Raw genomic sequence first — 11,931 nt, 5'->3', positions numbered from 1 at the left:
GCTGTAGGTTGCTGCCCTCCCTCCCCCCCTTTATATAGGCCCCCTGGGGGGCGCCGGCCCTGGAGATGGGATCTCAAGGGGGGGCGGCCAAAGGGGGGAAGGGGTTGCCTTGCCCCCCAAGGCAAGTGGGAAGCCCCCCCACCCTAGGGTTCCCAACCCTAGGCGCATGGGGGGAGGCCCATGGGGGGGCGCCCAGCCCACTAGGGGCTGGTTCCCTTCCCACTTCAGCCCACGGGGCCCTCCGGGATAGGTGGCCCCACCCGGTGGACCCCCGGGACCCTTCCGGTGGTCCCGGTACAATACCGGTAACCCCCGAAACTTTCCCGGTAGCCGAAACTTGACTTCCTATATATAATTCTTCACCTCCGGACCATTCCGGAACTCCTAGTGACATCCGGGATCTCATCCGGGACTCCGAACAACTTTCGGGTTTCCGCATACACATATCTCTACAACCCTAGCGTCACCGAACCTTAAGTGTGTAGACCCTACGGGTTCGGGAGACATGCAGACATGACCGAGACGCCTCTCCGGTCAATAACCAACAGCGGGATCTGGATACCCATGTTGGCTCCCACATGTTCCACGATGATCTCATCGGATGAACCACGATGTCGAGGATTCAATCAATCCCGTATACAATTCCCTTTGTCAATCGGTATGTTACTTGCCCGAGATTCGATCGTCGGTATCCCAATACCTTGTTCAATCTCGTTACCGGCAAGTCTCTTTACTCGTACCGCAATGCATGATCCCGTGACTAACGCCTTAGTCACATAGAGATCATTATGATGATGCATTACCGAGTGGGCCCAGAGATACCTCTCCGTCACACGGAGTGACAAATCCCAGTCTCGATCCGTGCCAACCCAACAGACATTTTCGGAGATACCCGTAGTGCACCTTTATAGTCACCCAGTTACGTTGTGACGTTTGGCACACCCAAAGCACTCCTACGGTATCCGGGAGTTGCACGATCTCATGGTCTAAGGAAAAGATACTTGACATTGGAAAAGCTCTAGCAAACGAAACTACACGATCCTTTATGCTATGCTTAGGATTGGGTCCTGTCCATCACATCATTCTCCTAATGATGTGATCCCGTTATCAACGACATCCAATGTCCATAGTCAGGAAACCATGACTATCTGTTGATCAACGAGCTAGTCAACTAGAGGCTTACTAGGGACACGTTGTGGTCTATGTATTCACACATGTATTATGATTTCCGGACAAGACAATTATAGCATGAACAATAGACAATTACCATGAACAAAGAAATATAATAATAACCATTTATTATTGCCTCTAGGGCATATTTCCAACAGATCCATCTATGGAGCATACTAGCAACGAGTGGAAAGGAGTGCATCTACATACCCTTGTAGATCGCGAGCGGAAGCGTTCCAATGAACGGGGTTGATGGAGTCGTACTCGCCGTGATCCAAATCACCGATGACCGAGTGCCGAACGGACGGCACCTCCGCGTTCAACACACGTACGGAGCAGAGACGTCTCCTCCTTCTTGATCTAGCAAGGGGGAAGGAGAGGTTGATGGAGATCCAGCAGCACGACGGCGTGGTGGTGGAAGTAGCGGGGATCCCGGCAGGGCTTCGCCAAGCGCAAGCGGGAGGGAGAGGTGTTGCAGGGGGAGAGGGAGGCGCCAGGGGCTGTAGTGCTGCTGCCCTCCCTCCCCCCCCCACTATATATAGGCCCCTTGGGTAGGGGGGGCGCCGGCCTGTATCCCATCTATGGGGGGGGCGGCGGCCAAGGGGGGGAAACTCCCCCCCCCCCCAAGTCTGGTGGGGCGCCCCCCCACCCCAGGGTTTCCAACCCTAGGCGCAGGGGGGAGGCCCATGGGGGGCGCCCCAGCCCACTAAGGGCTGGTTCCCTTCCCACTTCAGCCCATGGGGCCCTCCGGGATAGGTGGCCCCACCCGATGGACCCCCGGGACCCTTCCGGTGGTCCCGGTACAATACCGGTGACCCCCGAAACTTTCCCGGTGGCCGAAACTTGACTTCCTATATATAATTCTTCACCTCCGGACCATTCCGGAACTCCTCGTGACGTTTGGGATCTCATCCGGGACTCCGAACAACTTTCGGGTTTCCGCATACTCATATCTCTACAACCCTAGCGTCACCGAACCTTAAGTGTGTAGACCCTACGGGTTCGGGAGACATGCAGACATGACCGAGACGCCTCTCCGGTCAATAACCAACAGCGGGATCTGGATACCCATGTTGGCTCCCACATGTTCCACGATGATCTCATCGGATGAACCACGATGTCGAGGATTCATTCAATCCCGTATTCAATTCCCTTTGTCAATCGGTATGTTACTTGCCCGAGATTCGATCGTCGGTATCCCAATACCTTGTTCAATCTCGTTACCGGCAAGTCTATTTACTCGTACCGTAATGCATGATCCCGTGGCTAACTCCTTAGTCACCTTGAGCTCATTATGATGATGCATTACCGAGTGGGCCCAGAGATACCTCTCCGTCACACGGAGTGACAAATCCCAGTCTCGATCCGTGCCAACCCAACAGACACTTTCGGAGATACCCGTAGTGCACCTTTATAGTCACCCAGTTACGTTGTGACGTTTGGCACACCCAAAGCACTCCTACGGCATCCGGGAGTTGCACGATCTCATGGTCTAAGGAAAAGATACTTGACATTGGAAAAGCTCTAGCAAACGAACTACACGATCTTTTGTGCTATGCTTAGGATTGGGTCTTGTCCATCACATCATTCTCCTAATGATGTGATCCCGTTATCAATGACATCCAATGTCCATAGTCAGGAAACCATGACTATCTGTTGATCAACGAGCTAGTCAACTAGAGGCTTACTAGGGACACGTTGTGGTCTATGTATTCACACATGTATTACGATTTCCGGATAACACAATTATAGCATGAACAATAGACAATTATCATGAACAAAGAAATATAATAATAACCATTTATTATTGCCTCTAGGGCATATTTCCAACACGCACATCTCCAAGGAATGGGTAGGATTTCGTCGCTTGGTCTCCGGAGCGGTCTGCACAATTCACTGTCCGTAGCGCATATCACCTAGCTACGGAGGTCCAGTACTCAATGCGACTCAGCTCGTCAAGTAGCAACTCTTCAGGGCGGAGGCCCATTTGGCAGCGGATCTGGAGCTCTCAAGTACCTCTGAAGATGAGAATTATGGCGTGGAAGGCTGTCTCAGGGGCTCTCGCTACAAATGAGTGCAAGAAATACCGGCACATCTCTACTAGAGATGGTTGTCCGGTGTGCGGCCGAGAAAAGGAGACTAGCTTTCATGCTCTAGTATCCTGCGAGCATGCGAGGAGGATATGGGCTCAGATGAGAACAGTTTGGCGACTGTCGAGCCAAGTGATTCTTCATGATACAGGGAAGGAGTGGCTCTTAAACATCCTAGCAAACTGCGATGATCACATGCGGGATTGCACGATTATGTTGATATGGAGGATCTGGTCTTTACGATCGGACCTAACACATGGGAAGGAGGCTCCTCCCGTAACCGCAACGTCGGACTACCTCCAAAGCTATATGAATTCCTTGAACCTATGTAGCAGATTCTCCATGGAAGAAATTCTTAAAGGGAAAATGCCAATGGTCCGGGAAGCAACCGCCGAGGTCCCTAACCCTCGAGCCCCTCTTCACTGGCCGCGGCCGCCGACGGACTGGGCTGCCCTCTCGGTGGATGGGGCTTTCATGCAAGAGGACGGATCGGCGGCGGCGGGTATGATACTACGGCGTCATGATGGAAGTGTGATCTTCGCGGCGTACAGGTGCATTTTCAACTGTAACGACGCGTTGGAGGCGTAACTACATGCAATAATGCAGGGTATGGCCTTGGCCTTGCAGCATTCTTCCTTGCCAATTGTCGTTCAGTGAGACTCATCCATGGCACTAGCTGCAATGACCGAGGACAGCTTATCCAGGTCTGCTTATGGGCATTTGGTAGCAGAGATTAGGCTTCATTTGGAGGCTCGAGAGTTTGTTCCATCAAAAATCAAGCGTGAGCAAAATAGGATAGCACATCGGTTGGCATTGTATAGTCGTACAGAGTCTACTACTGCTGTATGGCTGGGGAGGAGTCCACCTTGTATTGAGGAGTTGGTGCCTCTCGATTGTAACCCTATGCACATGGAATAAAACTCTCTTTCTATCGCAAAAAAAAAAGATAAAGAAAAACGGGTCTGCTAAATCTCGGTCGACTGACAAGTCTCATTGCTACTACATTCGTTAGATCTTACGTGAGCAGCCGTGTAAAATTTTCTTTTAAATATTTCTTTTTCTTTTCTATATGTTCTGTCACTTAGACCTAGCCACACCCAAGGAAAACAAGTGGTCGAGATAAGATCGCACCAAGCATGCATAGTCGATACGAAGGCAGCTTCCTCCTCTTGACTGTTGACTGTTGACTCGTAGCTTGCTTCTTCCTCTGCTCTTTCAACTGCCAAACAGAGCGTCATCAGTGTACGCAAGAAGCAGAGCTCCCTCGGCCACCGTCGATGGTGCGGACGACGGTGCAAGAGCTGGCGGCGGCCGTCGAGGAGCCGCCGCGACAGTACGTGGTGGCGCACGAGCAAGACCAGGACCTGCTGGCCGCTGATGAGATGCCGGAGCCCATCCTTCTCATCGATCTTAGCCGGCTGACTACGGCCGACGCCGCCGACGAGGCCGACAAGCTCCGGGCGGCTCTCCAGACCTGGGGCCTCTTCCTGGTGAGCCTCAATTAGTTTCTTCTACCACCACGCAGACGCTGCCGGCTAGGCGCGCAGCCGCCGCCGCCCTCATCTCCCTGCCCCCGTCACCTCCGCTTCCGGCGAGACCAGATCCGAACCCTTCCCCCCGGCGCAGTCGGCCGCGATGAAGAAGCACGGCGAGCGGCCCCCTTCGGTGGCAGCCACTCGAGTCGAGACCCTCCGCCCGGCGTCGCAGGCCCTGCTGCTCCAGCAGTCCAGCCTCCGCTCATCGATATTGTCCCCGCTGCCACCAAGCTCCGTCCGATCTTGCTGAAACTGTTTTAACACTTCATCAATATCCAGGTGACCAACCATGGAATCGAGGAGTCTCTCATGGATGCCATGATGAGTGCGTCGAGGGAATTCTTCCGGCAACCGTCCGGAGAGAAGCAGAAATGCAGCAACCTGATAGACGACGGCGGCAAGCACTCTGAGGTGGAAGGGTATGGAAATGACAAGGTGGTAAACCAGGATGAGAGCCTCAGCTGGAACGACCGGCTGCATTTGAGAGTGGAGCCAGAAGATGAGAGGAATTTCACCAAGTGGCCCACTCACCCGGAATCTTTCAGGTTAATCATTCAACTGCTGTTTCACATTTCTAATACTGTATTAGCTTAGTTGTCAAAGGAAGGAAGACACGGTGAAAAATTCAGAAATGCACGAGAAAAGGATATTCAAAGACAGTCCATAGTAGAAACTGAACAAAGAAATCAAAAGCTTTGATTGAGTAAACAGTTAATTCTAGAGTATTTCTACTTTCAGGGATGTGCTACTTGAGTACGCATCAAGAACCAAGAGGATAAGAGACGTGGTCTTTCGAACAATAGCCAAGCTCCTGGACCTTGATGAGGATTACTTCCTCAACCAAATGTCAAACAAGGATCCCGGGTTTGCTAGGTTCAACTACTACCCTCCGTGTCCGCGACCTGACCTGGTATTAGGCATGAGGCCTCACTCTGATGCTGGTCTCCTTACCATCCTTTTTGTCGACCGCGACGTCGGTGGCTTGCAAGTTGAGAGAGATGGGAAATGGTACAATGTTCCGGCCAAGCCTTATTCGTTGGTGATCAACTTGGCTGACTGCATGGAGGTATATATGAAGCTAATTAAGCACTTGCTCTCTATCCTGAATAATCTACAATCAATCATCAGTGTACAACATATATCCTAGTGTTTCCTGAATGCTGATGCTTCGCTGACTTGTATGCAAATATATATTCGCCGCAGATAATGTGCAACGGAATCTTTAGGAGCCCGGTTCACAGGGTGGTGACGAATGCCGAGAAAGAGAGGCTTTCACTGGCCGTGTTTTATGCTGTGGATGGAGAAACGGTGCTGGAGCCAGCGCCTGGTTTGCTGGATGACGAGCGACCGCCAAGATATGGGAAATTCAAGGCCAAGGATTTCGGTCTTTCTTTCGACTGAACATAACATTTCAGCCAAGGGAAGAGATTCATCGAGACCCTGAAAATACAAGCTCGGCGGTCTTAATTAGTTTATTTACGGATTTGTAGCGGTGATTTAATACCTATGGAGTATAAATAAAGAGATGGTCTCTCTTCTGTGAGTGGGGATTTTATGTACGTATAATATAATCGCCTTTCTTTCTTATAAGCAACTCGCGTATTCAACACTTAACTAATAGCCAGTTCGGTGCTGTTGTGTTGTCTTTTTATATATATAACTACTTCCTTCATAATATAAGAGTGTTTTCGACACTACACTAGTGTCAAAAACGCTCTTACATTATGGGATAGAGGGAGTAGCATATATAGTAACCTCCACAAAGTGCGCGGGGAATATATTTGTGATCTTATCAGTTGTGTTGCAGATGAGCATGGTCCATCTCAGTTGTGTTGCAGAGCGAGAATAATTTGGGAGCTCCAACATAGGAGTACTTGTGAGCTATCTGGTGAGCTAAATGAATATATCTCACTCACTGAATTCTTACATACAGCAACAGTGGTTAATTGAAGATTGAGTGATACACGGAGACATAATTTCAGTCCATAAAGGATAAAGCTACGACCATGGCATCGCCTTCTGAATCCTTTATGACTCGTCCTCGCCGCAATCTTAATACTGTCAGCTCAAAAGGCAACAAGCCACAAGGAGCATCCGCATAACTGAATAAGACGTGTCTATGCATGAAAAAGAGAAAACAAGCAACTTGGCAGGAGTTCATCTTAAATAACGACGCCGGCGACGGCGAGCGGCGAGGGAAAACAGCTAGAAGCAACTACACCAGCAAGGTTTGTTGAATTGCTCTGAAAATTTTCTCAAAGGAACAGTCCCGGCCGGATGCCGGTTGAGAAAACCGGCAAGTTGCACGGGGATGTGCCGACCTTGTCATGTGGATGTGTTGGGGGTTCTGAAGTCATGTGGTGGCGCGCCTGAATCCATAGTTTAGGAAAATGTTAGTCAGAAAACAAGTCCTCCAATATTCCCTGAATTGAAGTAACCTTACCATCAACATGAAATCCAACTTCCGTCGACCCGACCCTACCTTCTCATTGAAGGGATCGCAGGATCCGGCCTCTCCCAATGACCTCCGCCTCTTTGGCGAATCCTCGCGACGACCTCCCTCTCTCTCATTCCTTCAAATTTACATCATCTGGTGGAGATGCTCTAACGAATACCAGACAGCCAATTTTCACAACAGAAAAGACGGTATCCTCTTCGGCAAACTGAGTGTTGGGTATATTTTCTCTCCATCAGGCCAGCCGGGGAAGGCAGATAACTCTTGAAGATGGATGGATACCAACTGCGGCACTAGGATCCCTACCACAAAGAAGTGGTCCATCAACGCAATGTGACCACCAATCGATGGTATACCATTAAAGAGCACGTCAATAAGTTTTGCGGCTTTTACAATCAAGTGACTCGTAAGTTTTATGGCTTGTTACTCTTATGTGTTGATCATTTCATAAATTTGTGGCTTCGCTAGCCCGTATGTGCATATGTTGTTTCACGTAAAGATGGAGAAGAAGCACTTCATCTATATGCATTGTTGGTTGAAGTTGAATTGGCAAAGCAAGTGGCTCTCCAGTATTGCCAATTCCATCAAGACAACCATGCACAATGAAGATAATGGTGGTGATCCAACCGTGCCAACTCAAGATGGATTTGCTCCGACCAAAAAGGTGATTAGAAGAACATGGAGAGGAACTAGGAGGAAGAGCAGGAGAAGCGAGAAGGGGCAAGGGCCAAGATGATGGACAAGTTTGAGGCCGTCATGACAAAAAGGAGGAGTTGGAGAGACTGGAAGCTGAAGGAGGTCTTTTGCATGTACAGCCGGGCTGGCAACTTTTGGAATCAATGGATCTAAAAACTTGAACATCCGATGATTTTTTTGCGGTAGTGATTATTTATTTTCGCAACTTTTAAATGTATGCTTGAATTGGTATTGATCTAGATATACATGTCAAATGGAGGAGGCTGCCCTGATAGTAGCAAAGATAGTCAGACAACGGAAAAGACGGCACCTTATTCAGCAAACTGACTGTTGGTATGTTTTCCATGAGGCCAGCCAGGGAAGGCAGATAAATCAAGAGGATGGATGGATGGATACCAGCTGCGCCACTGGAGAGAATATACAATGGGTGAAGAAGTTTCTACAGCCAGAGAGAAATCAAACGGCAGTTCAACATAAAATGAGGTTTGCAATTGTACACCCCACTGACTCCACCCGGGCCACACATGACTCTTGACTCATGCTCGATTGATTGATTTTTCCTCTAAATCCTTCTTCCATGGTTGCATGGCTGCCAATGTTGAGCAAAAACAAGACATGGTGACACTTGAACCGGACCATCATCATCTTCCCCCTCTCCTCTTTCATGCTGAAAAAGGAAAGGGTCTCTCGCTAGTAAACTAGGCACAGAACGGACCGACACCGACCAACGCAGACAGACAGACGGCCATCTCTGGCTCCTTGGAGACTAATCTCGCCAAGCAGCGGAATCAATCCAATAAAATTTAAAGAGAAAAAAGTCACCAGGTAGTTTCGGTTACGACAGACGGACAGACGGACGGTGAGGGTTGGGTTGGCACAACGAAAGGAAAAAAAAACTTTACAATCTGTTTTGCTACTCTTGTCCAAGAGCAAGCCAGAGAGAGAACTCCATGTTGGCTCCACAATCTCTTTCTTGCATGCTAGCTCTTCTGGCACCACTAGCTCAGCAGCAACTTGAATATGTCGCTCAGCGATATTACGCCTTCCACTCGCTTGCTGCCAGCCTCCACGATGAACACGCGACGCACCCCTGGTCATGACAGCCACACGAGAATCCGGTGAATCGACAGAGCAGACAATTAATACTCGTGCAGGTGCGTAATAGAAAAACACTTACCAGGATTAGCCAACCTCTCCATAACCTTCAGCAAAGGGTCAGACCGGAGACACATCTGGCATCTTTGACCGTTGAAAAGTCCGAAAGGTGAATTCGCGTCTTGCCCAAGCTGCAAGGCCTGGCCACACAAGAAAGTGTTCATACTGCAGCCATGAAATCTAGGCGGGTAACAGATTTACAGATGCATAACTCATGAGAAAGGATGTTTGAAATTATATAGCACTATGGAACAACCAGCTCTCCCCTTGACTGTTCGGTGCAGCTTCAGCTGCAGTGCACACTGATTGGATATGTGGCATCAACTGACCAAGTGAAACGACGAAAGGAAAATATGTATTACTTGGACAAAGGAGCATCTATACGTAGCTCCAAACAAAGGGGCACTTATCACTGCCTGCCTCTGGGGCTACAAACTAACGAGGGTTTGCTTCACTAATGAATTCCAGAATCAGTTATCAAATCCACAAGGTAGTATTTTAAAATTTTCTATCGGGTGCACAGTTTGGTAGTTGGATATCGATAATACTACATTCACAGGCAAATTCAACGGACTTTCACGGGGTGGAGAACATGCGCTAATCTAATTGGCTCCCTCTGATTTTAAGTGGTGGGGCCCGTCCCACTTAACTGAATCACAGCCATTAATCTCTAATTAGTCCGTAAAGCCCCCGTAAAGTGCCCGTGTGTGTAGCATTACTCTTTGAATATCAATCCAGATTTCAATTCAGATAGAGAAAACAGTAAGGTAACTGTAATTCCAAAAAGAAGAACTTCACTATGCCTACATTTTTGTTCATTCCCAAAATATCAACTCCTAATATAAACAAGTTTCACATAGCAAAAGCCAAAGTCGTTGGACAAATAAACTCAAGTATAAGTTTCAGTCTAAAACTTGGTTGAGAACTTGAGATAGGCATTAATATCTACTATAGCATACCTGATGAATGGTCATCTCATCTAGGCGAATATGGGTGTAGACCTTGTCTTTTGCTAGAGCTGTGATGTCACTGCAAAATGGAGGAAACACAATATACATAAGTCACCAGCAAAACTGCAACATACTACCTCTGTAACTAAATATTGAACTGCAAAAAACGTCTCATATTTAGTTACAGAGGTAGTGGCAAACAATGCAACCCAAAGAATGAAGTATGTCTGCATGTGTCAGCATGGTATACCTTCTGGAGTATGTGTCGATCAGCGAGTCGTTATCATCCACAATGGGTATTGAACTAACTCCAGCTGCATGTACAGAATGTAAGGGATCAGTTATGCATAATTATATAGACAGTAGTTTCATGTCATATGGAATATCAGTTGAATTGTGCTAAACCTCAAGAGCACAAGAATTTGGAGATACAAGCAAGAGCACCTTTGTTTTGTAATGCATTTCCCAAGCATAGGTATGGGTATGGTTGCAGCAAAGAGAACAGAGAACATACCTTGAACCAACAAGTTAAGGGCAGAGCTAAGAGATGTATTAGGCCGCAACATAGCCAATGGATGACCATTTGGTTCACCAATTTTTGGAACCCATGTACCCAGCGGAATTGAGCATACTGGTTGGTTTAGAATCGGTAAACTACCAGTGGAGTTCTTGAAGTATCTACAGATACCTGAAAGAAGATATTCTGCTAAGCAATCTCACAATAAGCTGCTTATAGCATATTAAAATCCCACTCATCATAAAGATGCCAAATACTTACATTTCAAAATTCCTGAAAGGGATGCAAGATGCAACAGCTGCGGAAACGATCCATCTGTTGACGATGAATAGATGATTGGCACTGTAGAAATACCAGTTTCGAGTATTTTCATGGCAATACCCCTCAATGATTCATAAGGGGTGGCCTAGACAACAGGAACTCCAGTATTAGTGCATTGCCACATAAATCATAATGTAACTAAATATGGGGGACCTGGGGATGAACAAGACAAACTGACGGCAAAAGTATTAACAATCAAATTTTAAGTGATTGAATTCATGCTACGCAGCTGATTTACATCTGCCTTAAAAAAACTTATTCGGGCAAATGGGTCACAAAGCTCACAAGGACAGTTTAAAACGAAGGTTAAAATTTAAATGTGTGCGCTAAATGGTGGGTGGCAAAAGGGGTTCTCACTTCTCAGTGACTACTCCCAACTACGACTCGCCAAATGAAATTAAATCAAAAGGTACGATTTCATTTTTATACAATAGGCATGCAAAGGTTATCAATTCCATGAAGCCAAGCATAATTGGTCAAAGCAGTTCCAGTAAGTCTGTCAAACCAAACTCAGAGATGAAACATCAGTACCAACAAGACTGAACCCAAACTGCACAGAAAACTGCAATCCAATTCTCAGCCAGATGTTGGTACCAACTTACATGCACTAGATGCTGATTTGATCTAAGTTGTCCGTCATTTCTTCCATAAGTTTGCCGCTTAGCCTCTTTCCACGCAGATATAGTGTGTGTTTCAAGCTGTTCCTCTGTCAGGTTTGAGCCATGCGTTTCCAGCTGCAACAAAAACAAGATGTTACAAAATAATTTTGCAAAATACATAATACAGGTTATTTCTGGAAAAAATACATGATAAGAAACTATAATTTATCAAGTAAATAAAACAAGAGGGATGGATGTTCATTGGCACACAGGGTGTTGCAATAAAAACATAGTGTGCAAAACTATCACCCACAAACACGGATTCCCTGGCCAGCAGGCCTAGGGAACACCATCAGTGGACTAGCAACTAAAAAGGCACATGAAAATTGACCATTCACAACTTAAGTCAGTACTTTAATACTCCCTACTTAGGGTAGCCAGTA

General features: G+C 47.4%; 2 protein-coding genes across 2 annotated transcripts in view; one reads left to right on the top strand and one right to left on the bottom strand.

Moving 5' to 3' along the window:
* The first annotated feature begins 4,418 nt into the window (after positions 1–4,418).
* On the top strand, positions 4,419–6,409 carry LOC123123939 (2-oxoglutarate-dependent dioxygenase 11). Its single transcript, XM_044544593.1, has 4 exons — positions 4,419–4,750; positions 5,075–5,340; positions 5,534–5,861; positions 5,999–6,409. Exons 1-4 carry the CDS (start codon positions 4,538–4,540, stop codon positions 6,194–6,196), a joined length of 1,005 nt encoding a protein of 334 aa, XP_044400528.1. The 5' UTR covers positions 4,419–4,537; the 3' UTR covers positions 6,197–6,409.
* A 2,287-nt stretch (positions 6,410–8,696) lies between these two features.
* Positions 8,697–11,931, bottom strand: part of LOC123123938 (sucrose nonfermenting 4-like protein) — a 7,353-nt gene continuing 4,118 nt past the window's right edge. The window contains exons 7-13 of the mRNA XM_044544592.1: positions 11,492–11,623; positions 10,830–10,974; positions 10,566–10,739; positions 10,302–10,365; positions 10,061–10,130; positions 9,124–9,241; positions 8,697–9,036 (exon numbers count right to left, since the gene is read on the bottom strand). Coding sequence (XP_044400527.1) covers positions 8,945–9,036; positions 9,124–9,241; positions 10,061–10,130; positions 10,302–10,365; positions 10,566–10,739; positions 10,830–10,974; positions 11,492–11,623 — 795 coding nt within the window. The 3' untranslated portion in view covers positions 8,697–8,944. The remainder of the gene's footprint in view (positions 9,037–9,123; positions 9,242–10,060; positions 10,131–10,301; positions 10,366–10,565; positions 10,740–10,829; positions 10,975–11,491; positions 11,624–11,931) is intronic.

Source organism: Triticum aestivum, chromosome 5D, assembly GCF_018294505.1.
Source record: "Triticum aestivum cultivar Chinese Spring chromosome 5D, IWGSC CS RefSeq v2.1, whole genome shotgun sequence".
In the NCBI taxonomy this organism is placed as follows: domain Eukaryota; kingdom Viridiplantae; phylum Streptophyta; class Magnoliopsida; order Poales; family Poaceae; genus Triticum; species Triticum aestivum.
The sequence above is the reverse complement of the archived record's forward strand: the minus strand, read 5'-3'. Positions and strand labels throughout refer to the sequence as shown.